The 24,066-nt window shown below is 36.4% G+C and overlaps 3 protein-coding genes across 4 annotated transcripts; all 3 read left to right on the top strand.

Moving 5' to 3' along the window:
- Nucleotides 1-1,395: 1,395 nt before the first annotated feature.
- Nucleotides 1,396-1,767, top strand: LOC120424860 (malate dehydrogenase, mitochondrial-like; the record flags this gene model as incomplete). Its single annotated transcript, XM_039589114.2, has 1 exon — nt 1,396-1,767. A coding segment is annotated over one exon (216 nt), but the record flags the coding sequence as incomplete, so codon positions are not given.
- A 4,133-nt stretch (nt 1,768-5,900) lies between these two features.
- Nucleotides 5,901-6,680, top strand: LOC120424862 (40S ribosomal protein S27). The gene is made up of 2 exons (XM_039589115.2): nt 5,901-6,059; nt 6,158-6,680. Exon 2 carries the CDS (start codon nt 6,163-6,165, stop codon nt 6,415-6,417), a length of 255 nt encoding a protein of 84 aa, XP_039445049.1. The 5' UTR covers nt 5,901-6,059; nt 6,158-6,162; the 3' UTR covers nt 6,418-6,680.
- Nucleotides 6,681-11,366: 4,686 nt separating this feature from the next.
- Nucleotides 11,367-24,066, top strand: LOC120424839 (RNA-binding protein 45). Of its 2 annotated transcripts, none has more exons than XM_039589069.2 (6): nt 11,367-11,949; nt 16,679-17,354; nt 17,416-17,583; nt 17,645-17,934; nt 17,998-18,200; nt 21,847-24,066. In XM_039589069.2, the coding sequence occupies exons 1-5, from the start codon at nt 11,650-11,652 to the stop codon at nt 18,070-18,072; spliced, it is 1,509 nt and encodes a 502-aa protein (XP_039445003.1). In that variant the 5' UTR covers nt 11,367-11,649; the 3' UTR covers nt 18,073-18,200; nt 21,847-24,066. The 2 variants fall into 2 exon arrangements, with proteins under 2 accessions (XP_039445003.1, XP_039445004.1); XM_039589070.2 differs by lacking the exon at nt 21,847-24,066 and adding an exon at nt 18,288-18,442.

The following is a 24,066-nucleotide window of genomic DNA, read 5'->3' on the forward strand; positions in this document are numbered from 1 at the left end:
TTTAACCGACATTTGCTGTTTAAATATTGTAGATTCAGTTGGTAGCTGGATTTTCTGGCATCTTCTCACGGTCATTGGAAACGGTCGTGGATAGACCTAGGGGTTCTCAATTCGAGTGAAAAAGTTCAAGTCTGGAGTTTTTTTTGAAAAGGACCAATAAACCAAATTTTCAGTTTTTGCTTTTTGGGTGTTTTTCAATACCCCTGACTCAAGGCGGTTCTAAAAACACCCAAAAAGCAAAAACTGGAAATTTGGTTTATTGGTCCTTTTCAAAAAAAAACTCCAGAAGTTGTAGAAAAAATATGGATTATAATTTTGATTTTTAATCACCTCTCCAACATCAGGAATAATTGTTTGAACATGCTCGCAAATTTTTTATTCTGTTGGAAAAATATTATTTTTCTTGAAAAAAGTTTCATTTTTAACCATATGATCACCTCTAATTTTGGCTCGATGCCGCCATCATGCGACCGCGTGCTCCGTTTGTTTGCCAACAAAGCTGCAGCTGGATGGTGAGACGAAGTAAGAGGGGGAGAGGTTTTGACATTTTTATGCCCGCATCTGGGCCGCCGCCTATTTGGTCGGTCGTTTCCAACGACCGAGTCCAGCAAGGTACTGATCGTACAATACATAGTGTGGGTCTAAAATTAGTTATAAATAATCAGAGATGGCTTTTGAACAATGCAATGTAAAAAAAATACGTCATATTTTTTAACAAAACATTTTAAAAAATGGTACCTGTCAACAAATCCGAGGTCTATTTTTCACATTTTTGAACAGTCAAAAACGACGAGTTTTTCAATAATTTGTAGCTTGAAATGGTCATGATTTGAGATTTGGTGTCAACAGGGCTTTTAAGTGGAATTGGATGCCCGATTTCATAGTGTACTCAAAATTCCGAGGTTCAATAAACATATAAAACACAATAGCTTATAGGGAACTCTAAAAAAAACTCTAGACTTAGTTCGTAACATAGACTAATTAAAGACTACTCACTCCGAACAAAATTTTCCAAAAAGTATGACTCATAAGCTGTGAACCGCGGGTACAACGTTGAACCCCATATCTGCTCGCCCCTCGTATGACAGATCGACCTGGCAGCGCTGGCTTTTTCGATTTCGTTTTGTGCTGATTTACGCGCGCATCTTGTTTGTGTTGTTTTGCTTTGCAATAAGTTAATCAGCAGTGCAGGGATTATTGTTTAGCGAGCCAAATCTGTTCAACACGAACACCTTGATCGCCCGCGGCCTCGCCGCCGGATGTGCCAATGCGTGCCCCCATCTCGAATCCGGTTAACTCAACGGTCCCGATTGCCTGCGACACTCTGCCCAAGGCTGCAGTTTTGGACCCAAAGCGCGTGTTGGCCATTTCCATGCTGGACATTGACCGTGCCGGAGTCGACCCACAAGAGGTCAACATTCCGGTCTTTTCCGCTCGGATATTACCAAGGCCACTTACTTCTCCACGCCGCTGCTGCTGGGCAAGAACGGTCTCGAGAAGAACCTTGGTCTGCCCAAGGTGAACGCCAACGAGAAGGAGCTGCTCAAGAAGGCCATTCAGGAGCTGAAGAAAAACATCCAGAAGGGCGAGGAGTTGGTCAAGAAGAAGTGAATTTTTAGATCAAGTTGAAAATATTTGTAACCAACAATTGAAAATAAAATTTGAAGTACATGATAAAAAGTATCCGCGTATTTGTTTTCTTTGTAGTAAAATTTATTCTCATTCTACATTCTTGGACTTAGCGGCGGCGGCGGGTTTCGGTTCCGTGACGGGTGGCTTCCTCTAAGTCTCCCTCTACATGGAACAAACTGTGCTGACCTCCGCTAGTAACTTTAAGGATGCGCATGCCCTGCACCTGCTTGCTGACAAGCTGCGTTGTTCGTCTTCCTCGTTGCCAGTTCCAAGTTGCTGGTTCGAGCTCATGCCCCCGGGTTCGGAATGGCAGTTCGGGGCAAAGATCTTGGGCCTGTTGAGGTTTTTGAAGTAGATTCAGTACGTCGAGGCCCAGATGGCGTCTGCAAGGACTTTCTTGCCTTTCTGGATGAAGATCCCGGCTTGAAGAAGGTCAGTCTTGCCCCGGCAGTATCAACCGGAGGCGGGCTTGGTAAACTCGACGGTGTTCACGTGGTCGTTTTCTGGGAGGATGACGATTGACAGCCCGAAATGATCTCGATCGGGAGCCACTTCTTGCCCTCGATGGTGAGGCCCATGTTGCCGTTCGAATCCCGGAATGACCTTTAGGCGTAGGCGTGTCTATCTTTCAGCAGACACACGGAATCGCTAGAAATTCGACCACCCTCAGGATCCCCCCCCGAACGATGGTTCACTCTAGTAATTACCGTCCGCATCTGGAACATTTTCCGTTTAATTCAAAACAAAACATAAACAATAACATTGCGTGAAATGTCATGTCAACGTCAGAGCTGCCAGTTGATGACATTTCGATCTGTCATTTTTGACAGTGAACCGGCCGTGCCGAGGGGTCATAAAAAGGTTGAGTCATGGTTCAGAGCCTACTGTGTAGTCTTTTATTAGTCTATGGTTCGTAATATTGTGACAACTCGTGAAAAAAAATCCCTTATTTTTATACATCATAATTTTTGTAATTGGATCCTAAAACTCTGGAACCGATTCCAGAAAACCTGCAGATTGTATGGGACAAGTTGCGTAAAATCAAATTTTGATCACAGGAGGCAGAATAAGCAAATAAGCTAAAAACCGTGTGAAAACGTCAAGAATCGAAAAAAAATCAAGACGAAGTTTGTCGTTGTTTGACATGATTAAAAAAAAGTACTGTTGTGTATACAACAAACGAAATAACGAAAAAGTAACGAAAAATTGAGAGGTTTTAAAACCATTTCTTTCTATTTTTGATGAATGAAAAGTTTTCCGGAATTTTGAGTACGCCATCAAACCGGATGTTTAATAGCAGGCCAAGGAATGATACCTAAGAGCATGCAATGGCACTGACACAGAGTAATCCAGAGGACGCAGTCCGAACAAAAGTCATCGAATTTTGTGGCTGCGTTACAAGCTTACCCTTTGGTATCGTAGCTGCGTTATGCGTTTCCTGATGAATACAGTGAAACCTCTTTTTACGCGGTGCGTTACGTTTTACTAATTTGTCGATTTCTCTGGAACGACGCAACATTTTTGCAATCTTTTAAAAGCAATTTGTAGGTTTTGTTCAGTTCTACAAAAAGCTTTTTGAAGCTTGCAAAAATATTGCATGGTTTAAGAGAAATCTACGAAACAAAAAGCGTAACGCCTCCGCGTAAAAAGAGGTTTCTCTGTATTTTCATCATAGTAAACTCAGGTTTTTTTTTCGATTTGTTTGTTTTGACAAGTGCTGAGTATGGAATGACATGGATTTTAAAATTGTCAATGTTTCTTTAGAACATTTAACCTGGAGAGCTGTAAGCTTCTAGCAACTGTTAAAAGACAACGCCCTCAAGTGAAGTTTTTGGGATCTTCGTGATGAACCTTTTAATCAGAGCCGTACGCCCAAGGGGTCATTTAATCCTCCTCATAACGCTGATGTTTACAATGAATCCCCGTTGGACCAGCTACAAAACATCCCCGTTGGACCAGCTCAGCTGAACCAAAATAGTCGACTAAAATTGTGCTAGGACTGTTGGATGTTGCTTCCATCCTGACAGCACAGGGCCTATTCGTACTTCAACCAGGTGGCCATGAACGCCAACGGTGGAATCTGCAGGCACTGGGTCAATGCTTCAATTCAGCCCAGTATGAGGTTTATAAACTAAAGTATATTAAAAGCAAAAAGCTTCCATCGACACATATATTTCTTGTATGGTCCGTTACAAAATGTTACATGTTCCAGTAAGTTGTACTTGTGGTTCATGCTCGGGTTCATGCTGACCCACGTAACTACACTGAAATAAAAAAATAGTACCCAATTCCTTTATTCTAGGAATTTAGCCTCTTTTCCTTATTTAGTAATCGGGTTTTTTGGATTACTTAATAAGGAAAGGAGCCAAAATTCCTAGAATTTAGGAATTTGGTACTTTTATTTTTTTTCAGTGTACGGGAAATGGCCGAAACGGCCCGCGAGGTACGTACATGTAGCTGCAGCTATAGCTGCCCCGCATAATCAAAAACCATCGGGCGAATAGTCCAAACTATATTACTACTAAAAGAGATGTAGTTACCACATACTTAACCATTATCATATAGTTACGGCACTATACAAAACCATAACGAAACTGATCGTCAAATGATGACGTTTTTATTGAAGTAAATCTAATGATTCTAACTATTTTTGAACTATTTGGGGTACAATAACCTTACACTAAACAGTTCGGATTGTTTAGACAACGTGACTCAACGAAAAAATGTACAAGTCCAAATAGTTCAAACAATTTATCAACTTTATTGAGAACAATATAGCAAAATTCCACAGATTTTAGATTTTATAGATTCTATAGTAGAACACAATTGATGGCGGCCACATTTTTTTCGATAAGTTTGTATAATCCAAATAATTTGTCAACTTACATGAAGTAAAATTACTATACACCATACTATTTTGAATTAAAAATTTCTATAAGTCCAAATAGTTCAAACAATATTTCAACAGTATGGAGTACAATTACAGTTTGTTATATAATCCAACTATATGTTAAACGATTGGTACAAAAATTTCAACTTTTATCAAGTAAATTGATCACAGTCGATTCCTCTGGATGATAGAGAACCTTCAACACCCCCACTTCTCCTCAGATTATCAGAAAACTCCCCAAAAGAAGAAAAATGTTACGAGGGCTCATGAAATTGACTTTCACTATTCCAGAAAAAGTAGGCATGCTGTTCTTACCATACACCAAAAATATGTGTACTACATGGTGGACTATTACTGTTCACTATAAAATGAGTCAATTGTTTGGACTACTTGGACTTATCGAAAAATACTTGCCCCCGAGCTTGCTCCCTTCTAACACAACATGTCACCAAAACCACTGAAAAACCACCAACAGATATAGATCAATCGGATAAGGCGGCAGCAGTTCGGCAGCAACGTAAATAACATCACATATAATGGCGGTAAACATTCACCAACTATCGATAGAACTTAAAAATCAAATTTGATTATATCCGAAGTAGTTATCACAACAATTGTAGGGTTCATTGTTGTGGTCTTTTTTAAAGTGTCGGCAAGTTAGTGTCGGTAAAGTAGTTTTTCAGAAACTATATAGGGAATAGTCAATTTTTTGGGGAATGACTATTTGACGTACAATCCTAGTTTATAAAAATGTATGAGACCTCATATAGTTTTCTGCCTAACAACTAGTGTCCCAAATAGTAAAATCAACCAAAACTATTTGGGGAAGAGAATTAATGGTTTGATATATCGTACATATATAGTTGGGTTACAATTTAATGAATAGTAGAGACCATTTGATAAATAGTTGAGTAACTATTTGTCATAAAGTAGTTATATAGTTCATGACTATGCGGGGCTCTATTAAATTTTCAAGAAAAAAAACCCAAAGAACTAAAAATCGGTAGCACAATTTTAATTTTACGCAATTTTTGTTTTTCGTGCTTTGCCCGCAAATACAAGCCCCTCGTGTGCTTTGTTCTGTCATTGCGCTGTCATTGCACACGGGGATGCCAAATGCACAGATGTGCCTGTGTTCCACAGACATTCGAAAATACATCACAGATGTTTTGAGAGACACAGATATTTCGGTATTTTCGCAGTTTTCAGATATTTAAGTTAAATATCGATTTTAGGACAAGATGATTTTGTAAAAGATTATAACTTTACTCTTCATTCATTATTCTTGCTCGAGACGGTCATGCAAGGTGAACGTTCACCAAATTTATGCTCAGAGTCTGTGCAAAAAACTGTACAGAGCTTTTCGCGGATGTTCATCCAGACTTTGCAAAACCCAACCTGGCATCCCGGATTGCGCATGTATTCGTGACGTACGAAAAATCAACCCTCGACTCGGTCTTAGTCCCGGATTACGCCTCGTACAGTGCACACTTTACTGCTACAGCTCGTGTATTCCATTCCGAAGAAAAAGAAGTTGGTGCGTGCGTGTGAAACTTTTTTCCTTTCCTGAATGCTAGCTGTCAAAGTCGCAAGCAGCAACTAACAACAAAACACGTGTTTTTCACAAATTCGCAGGAAATATGCCGCTCGCCAAGGACTTTCTGCATCCGCTGCCGGCCGAGGAGAAGCGCCGCCACAAGCTGAAGCGCCTGGTCCCGCACCCGAACTCGTACTTCATGGACGTCAAGTGCCCCGGATGCTACAAAATTACGACCGTCTTCAGCCATGCCCAGAGCGTCGTCGTGTGCACCGGTTGCTCCACGATCCTGTGCCAGCCCACGGGCGGAAAGGCCCGACTGACCGAGGGTTGCTCGTTCCGCAAGAAGCCCTACTAAACGTTGGCCGCGGGTAAGGAGCTCTCCGGAATTCCCAACCCGGGAAAATCTGCCCCTTCATTCCGTCAGTTTCTGTACATTTTTTTTTCTACGGGGACTCAAAAAGATGCCCCCCACCACCCTCAAAATGTTGTGTGTTTGTGATCGCAGTTGAAAAGTGCTCGATCCGGCGGCATCGGCCGGAAGTGTGACGTGCGCGCGACGCCGGAAGTGCCCAGAAATTGCAGGAATAAAGGAAGATTTACCTACTAAATAATGTGAAATTTGCGTTTTGAGTGTGTGTCGCTAGGGTTTTGAGGTTATGTCGTATCACAATCCATCTCCCCCTTTGCAGAGGTACAACGGTGGTGCAGAATCCAGCTAGCCGGATTGAAAACAAACGGCGGGGTTTTTAATTTGGCGAGAAAGGATGCCGGAAATGGGTTTGTTTATGTTGCGGGTGGAAGGTTGCATTTCGCAATGTTGTTGTTCCAGTGCAAGGCGATGACTGGTGCGCAGGGTGCATTTCATAATGTTGATTGTTTGGAACAACAGGAAAATTCATGTTGGATAGCGAATGACGTGAAACCTTGGATTCTGATAAAAAAAAAAACAAACCTGCAACAAGTGGACTATTGCACAATAATTGTAATTTTAAATTATTTGTGCAATCCTATAATTGAAACATTTTTGTTGCTGTTTCTAGCGATAAATAGTACCAATTAATTTGCCACCTGCGTATTTTTATCCACTCATCATTAGATATTTTCATTGTTTATTTGTGTTAAGGGCTTGTTAATAAACAAATTATAATCAGATTAAAAAGCATTTTCAAAGAATATGAAAAAAAAATTAGTATCGCGGATTGATAATATTTTTAACATTAAAAGTATAAACAATAACAATAAACAAATTTCAAATTAGTTTTTATTCAAATTAATATAGTTTTGGACTTTCAAGCAAAAGAATTCCAAGTCGAAAATGTTAGCTTTCATTTATGAGCAGTTCTCTAAGATTTCGGTCATTCGATTTTTTGTATTTTTTAATCTGACTGAAACTTGTTTGGTGCCTTCGGTTTGCCCAAAGAAGCCATTTCGCATCATTAGTTTGTCCATATAATTTTCCATACAAATTTGGCAGCTGTCCATACAATAATGATGCATGAAAATTCAAAAATCTGTATCTTTTAAAGGAATTTTTTTGATCGATTTGGTGTCTTCGGCAAAGTTGTTGGTATGGATACGGACTACACTGAAAAAAATGATACACAGTAACAAAATTTTTAATTTTTCACTAAAACTTGATTTGCAAAAAAACACTTTTTTTTCATTTTTTGATTTGTTTTAGAGGACATCAAATGCCAACTTTTCAGAAATTTCCAGGTTGTGCAAAAACTCTTTGACAGAGTTATGAATTTTTGCATCAATACTGATTTTTTCAAAAATCGAAATATTGGTCGCAAAAATTTTTCAACTTCATTTTTCGATGTAAAATTAAATTTGCAATCAAAAAGTATATCAGTGAAATTTCCATAAAATGCACCGTTTTCAAGTTAAATCCATTTTGAGGGAACTTTTTTGAAAATAGTCGCAGTTTTTCATTTTTTTTAAATAAGTGCACATGTTTGCCCACTTTTGAAAAAAAAAATTTGAAAAGCTGAGAAAATTCTCTATATTTTGCTTTTTTGAACTTTGTTGATACGACCCTTAGTTGCTGAGATATTGCCATGCAAAGGTTTAAAAACATGAAAATTGATGTTTTCTAAGTCTCACCCAAACAACCCACCATTTTCTAATGTTGATATCTCAGCAACTAATGGTCCGATTTACAATGATAAAATATGAAACATTCGTGAAATTTTCCGACCTTTTCGAAAAAAATATCTTCAAAATTTTTAAACCAAGACTAACATTTTAAAAGGGGGTTATATTGAATATTTGGCCCATTTGAAATGTTAGTCTTGATTCAAAAATTTTGGAAATATTTTTTTCAAAAAGATCGGAAAATTTTACGAATGTTTTATATTTTAACATTGTAAATCGGACCCTTGATCGGACCATTTGATGCTGAGATATCGACGTTAGAAAATGGTGGGTTGTTTGGATGTGACTTGAAAAACAACAATTTTCAAGTTTTTAAACATTTGCATGGCAATATCTCAGCAACTAAGGGTCGTATCAACAAAGTTCAAAAAAGCAAAATATAGAAAATTTTCTCGGCTTTTCAAAAATATTTTTTTCAAAAGTGGGCAAACATGTGCACTAATTCATTAAAAAAAATGAAAAAGTGCGACTATTTTCAAAAAACTTTCCTAAAACTGGCCCTAACTTGAAAACGGTGCACATTATCAAAATTTCACTTAAGTACTTTTTGATTGCAAATTTAATTTTACATCGAAAAATGAAGTTGAACAAATTTTTGCGACCAATATTTCGATTTTTGAAAAAATCAGTATTGATGCAAAAATTCATAACTCTGTCAAAGAGTTTTTGCACAACCTGGAAATTTCTGAAAAGTTGGCATTTGATGTCCTCTAAAACAAATCAAAAAATGAAAAAAATAGTGTTTTTTTTTTTTGCAAATCAAGTTTTAGTGAAAAATTAAAAATTTTGTTACTGTGTATCATTTTTTTCAGTGTAGTCCATATCCATACCTACAACTTTGCCGAAGACACCAAATCGATCAAAAAATACCTTCAAAAGATACAGATTTTTGAATTTTCATCCATCATTTTTGTATGGACAGCTGCCAAATTTGTATGGAAAATTATATGGACAAACTAATGATGCAAAATGACTTCTTTGGGCATACCAAAGGCACCAAAAAAGTTTCAGATGGATTTAAAAATACAGAAAAAAGCGAATGACCGAAATCTCAGAGAATTGCTCTGATATAAATTAACTTAAAAACTTTGCTAAATCCACCCAAATGTTTGGTTGAACTTCATAACTGGTTGAAAGAAATCAAGTTTCAAATGTGAAGAAAAATGCTGATTAAAAAATTTCATATTTTGGCTCAGTGGATTTCATATTATTGCGACCACATTTTATGAAAAACTGTGAGTTTTTACTACAAAACAAACACAATTTGATGCGAAATATATTTTTTTTTTGTAAATAAGTAAATCAAAATTATGTAAACAATATTAATTTAGCGATTTTTATGAAATGTTTCATGGGATTTCATATTATTCAATGAGTTTTGCTATATCACAGTAAAGAATGTTGTCGAAACGGTAGTTAGCAGCATTTTTAATTAAAAATTGATAGTTTTATCAAAAATGCTTTTCCTTATCTACAAATATGTCTTAATAGTCAAAAAACCGTCAAAAATATTACCTATATCAAATAAAATTTATAAATTATGGGTGGCCTCTTACCCCCGGAGAGGGTGGCCGTCTTGCCCCCAAATAAATTATTTTTTTAAACATTTTTTGCAAACAGCTCATCGCATTTTTTAAACTTTTCACACATAACATAATCTAGGGAAAACTTCAATTTAACATGAAAAAAATATTTGAAGACAGGAAAACATATTGTTATCTAACAAAAATGCGTAAGTTATAATACATGAAAATTACATCCAGTTTCAAGTTCAAAAATTATTATTTTTTAATTTGAGCTATTTTTATACTATTTCAAACAATATTTTTGGCAAAGGTGACTATAGGCATTATTTAGCATGAGGAACAGTATTGCTAAACATTTTAGTAATATTCATAAGTATACTTATTAAAACAGTGTTGTGGCCGTCTTACCCCGCCTGGCTGTCTTACCCCCAGCTCCCCTACCGTGCGCTCCTCGACATGGTAAAATTTATTTGATGATTCGGTTCAAGAAAAAATATCCAAAAACGTTACTTAATCCACCTTTAGGTGGTTGGTGCCTTCCTCACATTCATAAAGTCAATACAATCAGTAAAAATAGCAACATTCCCCCTTAACATGTTTGACAAATCAACTTTATTACTCATTTCTTTTGATAGGGTTCACAGACAGGCTTGCCACAAATACAGATTTTTTTGGCACATACCAAACACTCAATCGAATATAACTTTAAAGAATAATATTTTTACCAAAAACTGAACATACCAAAAGATGCAATGTTTATCTTTTTGGCCAATTTAACAAAAACTGCTCGAATTTATTTTAACTGTAAAAAAAATCGTTTGTGTTTCGGACTTGTGCTGAAAAATCTGTATTTGTGGCAAGCCTGTTCACAGACTTTCATATTTCTGGCTCATCGGCAAGGTCTGATAAAAAACCTATTCAACGAGAGTTCGCATGGAAAATTCAGAAAATATTTCTATCACAATATCTGAAATCCGGCCTCCAAAAAGTCTATAAATAACACTTAAGTGCTAATAACTTTTGATAGGGTTGTCAGATCTTCGATGTTTTAAGCTCATTTGAAAGGTATTTCGATTATCTAACTAACGAGGTCAAATTAATAAGTTCATTTTTCGAGTGATTTTATAGCCTTTCCTCAGTAAGGTGAGGAAGGCAAAACATTTTTTAAATTATAATTTTTGTTAGTATAAATGCCTTATTTTATTTTTTTTTATTTGCCTGAAGATAAGTACAGAATCCATCTTCTCATGTACCTCCAGGGTTACCACATTTCTTCCTGTACATCACCGGAAAAACTCTGTACTGAATATGTATCAAATAGATTTCACCGTCTGTAGGTAGCGAAAAAACTTTGCTGTGTAGATTTTTGGTCTTCCGGACGCTTGGAAACAACATTCTTTAACTACCTAAATTGAAAAATACAGAAAAATCTAATTTTCAAAAAAATGTGATCACAGATTACTGTCGCTAAAAATCTGTAAAACATACATTTTTCTGTAAATCCGACATGACTGCTGTCATTGTGAATCTCCTTCAACTGACGTTCGCCGTCATTCATCTTTTCTTGTACCTCTGGCTGTGACGCGAATTTTCCATTCATTCATTCGCGTGTCACTGATCTGGAAGGGTCGCAAACTTTTTTCTTCTGCTGTCCAAGTTTTACCTGTCGCGTTGTTCCGTCGCATTTCCGTCGTGCGTGTTTGTCCCTGGTCCGGAGGTCCGTGCTGTCCTTTGTGCTCGTCCCGCGTCACACCCGGCTAAATTAGTTCACGGCCTAGCGGATTTGTGTTGGTTTTTCTAGGACAAGGCCTCCTGCGAACGAATCGAACTCTCTTGTGAGTGGGGTGGTGGAAAAGCAAGCGCGTTGAAAAACAGTAGCAGCAGGCCACTACACAAAATACAACATGGCTGACCGAAGATCTGGCGGATCGAGCCGTAACAATTTCAGCGATGAGAAAAGTCCGGCGGACATTCCGCCCATGTCGCGGCTCTTCATCATCTGCTCCAAGTCGGTCACGGAGGAAAATTTGCGCGAGCACTTTTCCAAGTTTGGGGAAATTGAGGAGGTTTGGATTGTGAAGGATCGGCAATCGGGGGACGCCAAGGGGGTGGCTTACATCAAATTTTCGAAAACGTCGGAAGCGGCGAAGGCGCTGGAAGAAATGAACGGCAAAACCATCGGGGATAATTCGAGGCCCATTAAGGTAAGGACAGAGGTTGACAATTCAGACTTTTATCAATAGAGAATAAGAATAACAATAATGGAAAAAAGTGCATCCTGAATGCTTTATCTAGCTAAATGTTTATAATTTTTGCCTTGAATTATGTGCTTTCTAGTGGCAACAAATCCACAAAAAATGTTGTCCCTATTTGTGTGTTGCTACCTAAAAAAGGACCAAATCGTGACTCTGTAGCAGTCAGAAGAAGGCGGATTGTTATTCAAACAAGTTTTTCTTGAGAATGAAAGACTTCAGCAAAGTAGGCTTAAACAAAAATTTACTGTGAAGTTAAAATCAGCATGAGAACATGAGCTAGAGCTATAGAATCTAATGAATCATTTTTTTGTTTTATGGATGTTTTAGAATAGTCTTTACCAAAAGTTGGTTCATTGTAAAAGCTTCAGGGCTGTCACTCAAGTTGGGAAATCGGAAAAAGTGGGAAATTTGCCAAAATCCTCAAAAAATCGTTTAAAATTCGAAATCGAAATCGATCTTATTGTTTTAATTTTGATTTTTTGATTTTTTAATCCGGCTGAACCTTTTTTGGTGCCTTTGGTATGCGCAAAGAAACCATTTTGCATCATTAGTTTGTCCATATAATTTTCCATACAAATTTGGCAGCTGTCCATACGAAAATTATACATGAAAATTCAAAAATCTGTACTTCAAAGGAATTTTTTGGTCGATTTGGTATCTTCGGCAAAGTTGTAGGTATGGATAAGGACTACACTGAAAAAAATAATACACGGTAAAAAAATTGAGATTTTTAATTTCACTTTTTGTCACTAAAATTCGATTTGCAAAAAACACTATTTTTATTTTTTTATATGTTTTAGGCCAACTTTTCAGAAATTTATAGAATGTGAAAAAAATCGACCGAGTTATGAATTTTGAATCAAAACTATTTTTTTTTCAAAAATCGAAATATTGGTTGTAAAAATTTTTCAACTTTATTTTTATATGTAAAATTGAATTTACAATCAAAAAGTACTTCAGTGAAATTTTGATAATGTGCACAGTTTTAAAGTTATGTATAGCCATTTTAAGGTACCTTTTTTAAAAATAGTCGCAGTTTTTTACTTTTTTAAATTAGTGCTCATATTTGCCCACTTTTGAAAAAATATTTTTGAAAAGCTGAGAAAACTCTCTAGGTATATTTTGCTTTTTTGAACTTTGTTGATACGACCCTTAGTTGCTGAGATGTTGCCATGCAAAGATTTATCAACAGGAAAATTGTTTTTTTTTTTTGAGTCTCACCCAAACAACCCACCATTTTCCGAAGTCGATATCTCAGCAACTAATGGTCTGATTTTCAATGTTAAAATATAAAACATTCGTGAAATTTTACAATCTTTCCGAAAATAATATTTTCAATGTTTTTGAATCAAGACTAACATTTCAAAAGGACGTAATATTGAATGTTTGGATTAGTATGCCCACCGGAACAAACCCCTGAATGTCCGCCAAAAAGTCATTTTTGTTACATCCTTATAGATTAAGGTGTTCAGTAGGGTATAATATCAAAATCGACTTTCCAGCACAGCACTTTTTCAGTTCCTTTTAGGGCTCTAAACGACTCCCCAAGGTTTGGAACCGATTGGTTTAGTCCTCACTTTGCGCAAAGCGATTATATTTTCCATATAAATTTGTATGGGGAAACCCTTTTTTTGGATTTTGATATTTATCAAATCCACGTTTCATGCTATATTAAAACCGGACTCATATTCGGATGCTCTGAAATGGAATGTTGTAGAGCACATTTCAGAGCATCCGAATATGAGTCCGGTTTTGATATAGCATGATACGTGGATTTGATAAATATCAAAATCCAAAAAAATGGTTTTCCTCATACAAATTTATATGGAAAAGTGAATCGCTTTGCGCAAAGTGTTAGCTAAACCAATCGTTTCCAAACTTTGGGGTGTATTTTAGGACCCAAAAAAAACTGCTCACTAAATTTTGACAACTTTATTTTTTTCCATACAACCATATAAGTACTCTAGTGTTCAGTTATCGGAAAGCTTAAAAAACGAATGAAATCCATATTTTTTCGATCTTAGTACAGTCCAGACTCGATTATCCGAAGTTCAATTATCCGAAGGTTTGTATGGGACTTCGGATAATCGAATCACGAACAAAAAATATTTTTTTCGTTTTTTTTCTTTTTCTTGTTCTAAACATCAAATTTGAGTTCTGCGACCCAATTTTAGTCAAATTTGAATAGCTGATTGCTTACTAAATAATCAAATGCATTTCGTCACCGCCATATTGGCCGCCATCTTGGATTTAAAAAAATTTAAATCACTTTAGCGTAGTTTAGGGGTCATACTTAAGCTCGACATTCAAAAATAAGACAACGAAAAACTTTTTTTTTCGTGATTCGATTATCCGCAGTTTTGATTATCCGAAGTGAAATTTTTCCAAGGCCTTCGGATAATCGATTCTGTACTGTATACAAATGAAAAACTTGTTGAAAGTATGCAAGGTATTGAAAAAAATTGAATTCATGACATGTTGGTTTAATTTATTACAAATAGGTTCGGAGGATTTGTCTCTTCAATCATTTTGCATGAAATAAGCGAATGCTGCTCGCTGATAGAGATATCCACGCGCGAGAGTGTGTTAGTTTATAACAAAATTTACACGCAGACATAGGCAAATCGAGTAGAAAGATTCGTCTGTCAAAATCAGCTGTATCCTTTGTTATACCACGAGCACGTGGTTAACAGCTGGTTTTTACAGACGATTGATCTACTCGATTTGCCTATGTCTGCGTAAAAATAGTGTAAACAAAATCAGCTGCTTGAAATTCAGCCAATCATAATCGTTCAAAACCAAAACAATACTTCAAATACAAATACTAACACAGAATGATGGTGTGCGTGAAAGAAACCGTGGAGATCTCTATCGAGCTGTCAAATCGCAACATGGAGTTAAACTTTCTGTGCAGTTGCTGTGAAGCTTACCAAGGCTTTTCAAAAAGTTTAACTCCATGTTGCACGCACACACTTTTAATTTCTCGATTGAGCTGAACGAAAAATTACGAGGGGTCTACCGATGCATAATATGTTCCCGATGAAATATAAAAATAAAAGTTACTTAAATTTATTCACCTCGGTATTCACAATGTTTACTTTTCATATTTCTTTAATTGTGACTTGATATTAATAAAAAGTTAAAAAATATTTTTATTTATTCATTCAACATGATTTTGCATCCATTAGCCCCTCGCAGTTTCGGTTTGCTTTGTTTTTTTTTTCACTGCGGCCCAGTTTAACAACGATCAGTTACCGAAAAAGTACTGTATTTAAATACCGAAATAGAGAACGCCTGCACAAAGTTTCATTGAAATCAATAATACAAATTGAAGTCGACTTGTAAAAACGTAAAGTAATGGGACAATTATGCGTTGAACTAATGTGTTATCCATTCCATACAATGTATTGTAAATACTTACAATATTTCTTTCATTATAACCTGTAAAACCCGATTTAATCCCTCCTGGAGTGAGATAGAGTGCCATTCAGCTTCTACGAAAGTGACAGAGTCCGAGATAGCTATTTTTATTTACAACCGCACCGCTACACACTCAATCGCGAGTACCTTAGGTAGATAGCCATTGGCGTCGCGAGCATTGAAAATCTTAAAAACGATGTAAACGATAAAAAGCTTAGAAAGTTCTAGAATCCTATTGGAATCCAATGTACTCTGCAAAATAAACTTGCAAAGTCACGAAAACATGAAGCCTACTTTCAAGCGATTTTAGAAGCACATGGGAAACAAATTGATTGTAGCCGGATGAATGTCCTATGTCACAAAAGTTTTTGCATAAACACATGGACAAGATAAAAGAAACCAAAATGCTACGACATCTTATATGCTGTAGGAAATATCGGTAGACAAGCTACTACAAAACGAGTATATCTCGAGCCACAAAATATATGCGCCAGCATTCTCGCACCAGTATTCGAAGCTAAACTAGACACTTGTCGACATGGCGACGAAGCGTCCAAAAACGATGCAGTGTGATTTTTAGTGTTGAAAAGTCATGCTGAATTGTAATATTTACGAAGATGGAAATGATGTTTAGCCATAAAGTAAAACCAATACCTATCTTTAGTAAGAAAGGCTTCTAAAATTGATGGGTATTGCCGAAAGATGTCAAATTTGTTTCAGATGCTCACTCATGGTCTATACTATGGATGTAGAAAGAAATTTCGGATAAAATTAGAAACGAAAAATGTTGGCGAAGGTCACCAGGTGGGCTTTTACCTTTTTTAGGGATTTTTTTTATCTTATGGTAGGTTAATCAAACGGCTCTACCTCCAGAGCTATATTATGAATCTTGATGAAATTTGAGAGGTTGTAGAGCTCAAAAAATGCAATTTTTGAAACAAATAAAAGATTTGAAAATGAAACAATTTGACCAAATTTTCTTTTAAAAACTGTGTAATTTGTTGAAAAATCTTGCCACATCCGAAAACAGATTGATATTTCTAAATTCGACCTCAAAAAGGTTCGGGTTCAGCACACCAGCTTTCAAATGCATTTAGAATAATCAAAATCGAAAATAGGGGAGCCGAGGACTTTGCGACACAAAATTTAGCGAAATTTTACCACACTCGGACAATACTAAAACCTATACCTTTCTTTAGTAAGAAAGGCAATAGAATGTTAGAGTACCTTTGTAACACAAACTCCTCCCATCCACCAGGTCCTCGTGGCGGCCAACCGGCAGCAGGGCTCGCGCAAGCAGACGGACAACGAGGAGGAAAAGTATCTGCGGCTGTTTGTGCTCATTCCGAAGGAGATGTCGGAGGAGTCCCTGCGTGAGGAGTTTGGCCAGTACGGCACGATCGACAACGTCACCATCATCCGCGATAAGGTGACGAAGGAAGGCAAGGGATTCGCGTACGTCAAGTTTAGCCGGTTCACGCACGCGGCCAGGGCTTTCGAGGATTGCGACGCCAAGTACAAGGCGGTGTTTGCCGAGCCGAAGCCGCCGCGGAATGCTTCGGTGTCGTCGAGTGACAACTTTGGCGGGTTTGGGGGTGGTAGTGGAAGTGGATCAAACGGGTTCAACGACGAACGAGGCGGCGGTGGTGGCGGTCGGGGTGGATCCGGCGGAATGGGAAGCTCCGGTGGACCGATGATGAGCTTTGGGTCGATGGGATCGGGAGATCGACGAGGTCCGGGCATCAGCAACGACCGGTCGGCCAACTTTGGGTTCAACAGTAGCGGATACTCGAGCGGTGGTCAGGGACAGGTCGGTAATCCGACGGAGACCACGCTGACGGTGCTGTGCAGTCCGTCGCTGAACCAGGACCAGCTGTGGCGTCTGTTTGACATCATTCCGGGGCTGGACTACTGTCAGATCAACAATGATTTTAGTGAGTTTTTGATTTATTCTTCGCTGTAGAAATATGGCCAACCTTTGTTTAATTCTTTCAGACAATCGCAACGTTACCGCTACGGTAGTTTACAACAACGCCCAGTCGGCAATGTACGCTCGCGACAAGATCCACGGTCTGGAGTATCCGCCCGGGGAACGTCTGATCATCCGACTGGGTCACGAAACGGTCGGCGTAATGACCACCAACGACCCGTTCAACGGAGGTGGTGAGTAAACAAGTCGCCCACCAAAAAACATCCAAATAATAACCCAACTACTGTTCAATAGCTGGTAAATTTGCAGACCGCGACGCCTCGTTCTGCAGCGTGCCGCTGCCGGCGCCCCTGCCGATGGCCAACCCGAACGCGGACGTCGCCCAGCGTTGCTTCATCGTGTGCATTCCGAAGGCGCTGCCCACGAGCGTGCTCAAGCAGACGTTCTGCCGGTTTGGCGACCTGATCGACGTGTATCTGCTGCCGAACAAGAACTGCGGTTACGCCAAATTTGCCAGCGAAAAGAGCGCCAAAAAGGCGATGGAGACGCTGCACGGTGCCGAAATTCTGAACGTCCGGCTAAAGGTGAGATCGAACGTCGGTAATTCCCAAGATATCAAATATTAAAGCAACGCTTTCCCCGCGCAGGTCCTGGAAGCCGAGGAGCCCAGCAACGACCGGAGGAAGCGCATGCGGCACGAGGAGCGCATGGACAACGAGTAAGCGGAGAAGCTGTGTCACTGCATGCAGAGTGTAACAGGTTCTCCAGGCGTGGGCGCAATCAAGCAGGGGCATCGTCGCATGGGGAATGCCGCGAGAACCACGCCCTGAAAGGATTTCCCAACTACAAGGTAAATGCAAAAGAGGGAGACCACATGTCGTAACCGTTGCGTAGGTTTGTTTTTCGTCCCCGTTCTTTGTGCTCTCTCTTTCTCTAGGTGCCGCGGCGTGGGTGGATTTCACGCAGAGTCCACAGAGACTTCACCGGGCAGCGGTCTTGTAGAGTAGTGGAAAAATATAATTGCGTGGGAGAGTATTCTTGTTAAATTCTCGGAAGTTTTTGGAGAAGTTTTCAAGTTAAGAATTGAACAATTTATGAATTTTAAAATTTTTGAATTTGATAATTTATTAATTTATGAACTTAAGAGCGAGTCCACGAACAGGGCATACCCCTTTGTATGGGACGTCGTTTGGACCTCACCAATCTGCATGAAATTTTCAGGGGTTGTTTGTACATATAAAACTAGCATCTGGCCAAAATATGAGCACTCTAGGTCAACGGGAAGTGGGGCAAATCGGGACACAAAGTTTGAAGGTTCAAAAACGTCAAAAATCTTAAAAAGGCTGTAACTTGGGCAAAATTCAATTCAGTTTAAAAATTCAAAATGCATCTGAAAGGCCTTAAAAAATGCAACAAAATGCAGGATAGAGCACCCCAATTGGTTAAATCTAAAGGGAGTTATTGACATTTTAGTGAAAAAATAGCATAATTTTCAAACTTAAATAAAAAAGTGTTCCATCCACATATCAACTCGGTTCGACCTGCATCTTGTAGGGGACATCTGGGACTACCATCTGAGACTGAGAACGCTTTGGGTAAGGTTGTTTAACATATTAAATAGACACTTTTACTTTTAGTGAATTTTTTTATTGTAAATTTTTGCTCGGGGGACCCCTTAGATCCCATTTTCTGATGATAATTTTTTTATCATATTCGTGTTCCTGAGACAATTTCACAATAGAAACATGCATAAAAATGTTTATTTTCATCCATTTTAACCCTTTGAAAAATGAAAGTTAAAAAAAAATTAGATGCTGCTTTTTTTCTGGTGTCATCTAGTATCCTTGGAAACGAACTTGAATTTCAATAAATGTGAATCGAAGATTTTTTTTAACTTTCATTTTTTAAAGGGTTAAAATGGATGAAAATAAACATTTTTATGCATGTTTCTATTGTGAAATTGTCTCAGGAACACGAATATGATAAAATTATCATCAGAAAATGGGATCTAAGGGGTCCCCCGAGCAAAAATTTACAACCAAAAAATTCACTAAAAGTAAAAGTGTCTATTTAATATGTTAAACAACCTTACCCAAAGCGTTCTCAGTCTCAGATGGTAGTCCCAGATGTCCCCTACAAGATGCAGGTCGAACCGAGTTGATATGTGGATGGAACACTTTTTTATTTAAGTTTGAAAATTATGCTATTTTTTCACTAAAATGTCAATAACTCCCTTTAGATTTAACCAATTGGGGTGCTCTATCCTGCATTTTGTTGCATTTTTTAAGCCCTTTCAGATGCATTTTGAATTTTTAAATTGAATTGAATTTTGCCCAAGTTACAGCCTTTTTAAGATTTTTGACGTTTTTGAACCTTCAAACTTTGTGTCCCGATTTGCCCCACTTCCCGTTGACCTAGAGTGCTCATATTTTGGCCAGATGCTAGTTTTATATGTACAAACAACCCCTGAAAATTTCATGCAGATTGGTGAGGTCGATGCGAGATGGGTATGCTTTGCTCGTGGACTCGCTCTTAAGAATTTAGAATTTTAGATTTTCAGAAAGAATTTAATATTGAAAAATAAGAATTTAAGGATTTAAGAATTTAAGAATTAAAAAATTTAAGAATTTAAAAATTTAAGAATTTAAGAATTTAAGAATTTAAGAATTTCAGAATTAGAGAACATAAGAATTTGAGAATTTAAGAATTTGATAATTTAAAAATTTAAGAATTTAAAAATTTAAGAATTTAAGAATTTGAGAATTTAAAAAGCTAAAAATTTAAGAATTTAAAAATTTAAGACTTCCAGAATTTAAGAATTCTGGATTCTTTTTTGGAAAAGGTCCAATAAACCAAATTTCCAGTTTTTGCTTTTTGGGTGTTTTTGAAACCGCCTTGAGTCAGGGGTAATGAAAAACACCCAAAAAGCAAAAACTGAAAATTGGTTTATTGGACCTTTTCAAAAAAACTCCAGAATTTAAGAATTTTAGACTTTTAAAATTTTAGAATTTTAGAACTTAAGAATTTAAGAAATTTAGAATTTAAGAATTTAAGAATTTAAGAATTTAAGAATTTTAGAATTTAAGAATTTAAGAATTTAAGAATTTTAGAATTTTAGAATTTTAGAATTTTAGAATTTTAGAATTTTAGAATTTTAGAATTTTAGCATTTTAGAATTTTAGAATTTTAGAATTTTAGAATTTTAGAATTTTAGAATTTTAGAATTTTAGAATTTTAGAATTTTAGAATTTTAGAATTTTAGAATTTTAACATTTTAGAATTTTAGAATTTTAGAATTTTAGAATTTTAGAATTTTAGAATTTTAGAATTTTAGAATTTTAGAATTTTAGAATTTTAGAATTTTAGAATTTTAGAATTTTAGAATTTTAGCATTTTAGAATTTTAGAATTTTAGAATTTTAGAATTTTAGAATTTTAGAATTTTAGAATTTTAGAATTTTAGAATTTTAGAATTTTAGAATTTTAGAATTTTAGAATTTTAGAATTTTAGAATTTTAGAATTCTAGAATTTTAGAATTAAGAATTTTAGAGTTTTAGAATTTTAGAATTTTAGAACTTTAGAACTCTAGAATTTTAGAATTTTAAAGTTCTAGAATTTTAGAGTTTAAAAATTTTAGAATTTTTGAATTTTAAAGGATTTTAAAATTTTAGAATTTTAGGATATTAAAATTTTAGAAGTTTTAGAATTTTAGAATTTTACAATTTAAGAATTTTAGAATTTTAGAATTTCAGAATTTTAAAATTCTAGAATTTTAGAATTTTAGAATTAAGAATTTTAGAATTTTAGAATTTTACAATATTAGAATTTTAGAATTGTAGAGTTTTAGAATTTTAGAATTTTAGAACTTTAGAACTTTAGAACTCTAGAATTTTAGAATTTTAAAGTTCTAGAATTTTAGAATTTTAAAGGATCTTAAAATTTTAGAATTTTAGGATATTAAAATTTTAGAATTTTTAGAATTTTAGAATTTTACAATTTAAGAATTTTAGAATTTTAGAATTTTAGAATCTTAGAATTTTAGAATTTTAGAATTTTAGAATTTTAGAATTTTAGAATCTAAGAATTTTAACAATCAAGAAATTAAGGAATCAAGAATTTTAAAATTTAAGGTAGATCGTGTCTTTCACTTGTAGGGCAGTTACTGGCAATGATTATTCTGAATTCAGGGTCCAGAAATTGTAAAAACAATCTAAATTTGATGATTGTTTCTAATCAGATATTGTTTGGGTTGTCTGCAATTCTTTTTTTACTAATTTTTTGACCTTTTGAATTAGAGAAAGAAAAACGCTGCATTTGAAGCTGTTCCGAAAGAGTGTTTATGTTTTGTAGTTTAAATTGATATTTGCTTGCAAAAAAATTGTCAAACACACAATCATTGCGAAAACCACTTCATTTCCCCTCTTATTCATAAGCTTTAGTTACGCTCTCTGTAATGTTTTCGAACCCACCCCAAAATAACAACTTTATTTTTGCAGAACTATTTATACCTACCCTTACGCTAGAGACGTACGAACAAACCCTACTACAGTACAGTACTCCCAACAACAACAACTACAACAAAATAAGATGAAAATACTATTGAAAAAAAAACAAGTACCTAGCCCCAGATCACCTACCAGAAAGACGACCGCTTGGACTGCAACAACAACTGAAAAAAACCAACCATCACAAGAACGCAGAAAAAAACGCAGAACGCAACGCAAAACGTAACGACTTCATGCTTCATGATTTCCCATCGGTCGTATGTGTGTGTACGAAATAAGAAACGCTTGAACGTCATGAAACCTGGACCAACTGGACCAACCAACATCCCGAACCCGCAGACCTAGCCAGACACACTAGACCTGGAAGAAGAAGCAAGCGAGTGTTGTGGGGTTTGCGAAACGGAAGAGTGCATGTGATGAGTGCGCACGTAAACTGGGACTGAGATGAACAATATTTTCACAAAACTGCACACACGTACACACAAAACTGGGTAGGATTTGTGGCTGGCAACAACTGTACAAGTACGTTTTACTGAGGAACTAAGTTACGCAACTTACACACACATACCCATACAAATCCGTTTTTAGGAACTAAGATTATTTTTATGTTTTCAAACAAAACTAGCGAGTGGAAGGGCGGGCAGCAGCAAACAGAAAATACCTACAAAAATTCACCATATTTACGACTAACTAGACGTTAAGAACGTATTTTTGTCATGCTTGAAAACCTACCGCTTCTATTTACCTACTCAAAACTAGTACAATTACTTCTGCTACTACTTCTTACTGTTGCTACGTTGGACTTGAAACCCAATTTTTACCCCTTAACTCATTGTAACAAACACACACACAAACAACACCGATACAATCGAATTCGAATATTAAGCTAGTGTACAATTTTTAAACGGTATTGACCATACTTTTATTCGAAACTTTACATACTTCAAGTTTAGGACTAGCGCCACAGCAAACTTGCTGTCAAAAAGCTCATGAGATTACTAGTTTGCACAGAGTGCTGCTGCTGCGTGCACTAAATTGTATTAAGGACACATTCGAATGACTTGATGGTAGGGATAAAAAGGGAAGAATGAGGAGAGGGCAGTGAAAATTATAAATAAAGATTTTATATTTACTGCGCAGCACGCAAACTTATCCTATAAACGACTTCATCCGTTTAACGTACCCACACTGAAACGAAAGTACATTCACATCTACTACCAAAATATTCATCATACACATACATACAAATTACTAGAATGGTAACGTTACTGTGGACGCAAACTACAAAAAGAAAAAACGCATCAGAAAGTACATTTGAATCGCTCGTTGAAGCGAAAATTAGTCTTTTTTGTTTATATTTACGCGCTAAGGTGAGAAAAGGACAAGAATTTTACGTTAGAATTGCAACGACAAAGATTTCTTTTGTGTTATTTTTACTACCCCTTTTTAAAACATTAATTAAACTACATCATTCATTTAACAACATAAATAGACATATATTTTAACCATAAGTGAATATCAACAAACATTAACCTTAGCTCCAATTTTGCCAAGCTAACATCCCAATCAGCACGCGAACAATCGTTAGTGGTGTAAGTCCCGTTTCTATACTTGTTTTGTTTTTTTTCTATTGCGTCGTTTATCTCAAAATTGTAATACTCTCTTTTCATCCGTCATTTGGTATCGAACAAAAAAAAACGCTTAGTAAAGTTTACTAACAAACAAGCACTAAAAATCATTTGTTTTGCTCGCGATTCATCAAAAATAAGAAAAAAAGAACAGTGAGTGTGGAAGGTCCGAACAAAATGAGGAGAAGATTGATCGTGTGTGGTTTAACCGTAATCATTTTGACTCCCTTTGAGAATTTTCACAAATAAATAACATTTCGCGTGTGAATATTGAGGAATGTGGAAGAAGATTTGGAACTTTTGTGTGCGACGGGGTGGCGAAGGAATGTGTTTCTTGAGACAGTGATCGGGTTCGTTCCATTGAATGGTATTTTTTTCGTATTTGTTTGATTGAAGAAACATTGGACAAACCATAAAAAAAAACAAGCAAGCATAAATGCGATCATTTGTGCGACAGTGTATTATGATCTATAGCTATTATATATACAACACATGGATAAAATATATATATTTAGTATATATGCGTAAGAGTGTATTGAAGACATCCGAGTAAATAAAGAATTGCCAACAGTTTTTAGTAGAA

Source organism: Culex pipiens, chromosome 3 (genome assembly GCF_016801865.2).
Source record: "Culex pipiens pallens isolate TS chromosome 3, TS_CPP_V2, whole genome shotgun sequence".
In the NCBI taxonomy this organism is placed as follows: Eukaryota; Metazoa; Arthropoda; class Insecta; order Diptera; family Culicidae; genus Culex; species Culex pipiens.

What these genes read in the sequence shown, in the direction of transcription:
- LOC120424862 (XM_039589115.2), top strand. Translation starts at nt 6,163, where the DNA reads ATGCCGCTCGCCAAGGACTTTCTGCATCCGCTGCCGGCCGAGGAGAAG.
- LOC120424839 (XM_039589069.2), top strand. Translation starts at nt 11,650, where the DNA reads ATGGCTGACCGAAGATCTGGCGGATCGAGCCGTAACAATTTCAGCGAT. An exon ending in CGACCCGTTCAACGGAGGTG is followed by an intron (nt 17,584 to 17,644) that starts GTGAGTAAACAA and finishes ACTGTTCAATAG; the next exon opens with CTGGTAAATTTGCAGACCGC. An exon ending in TTCTGAACGTCCGGCTAAAG is followed by an intron (nt 17,935 to 17,997) that starts GTGAGATCGAAC and finishes TTCCCCGCGCAG; the next exon opens with GTCCTGGAAGCCGAGGAGCC.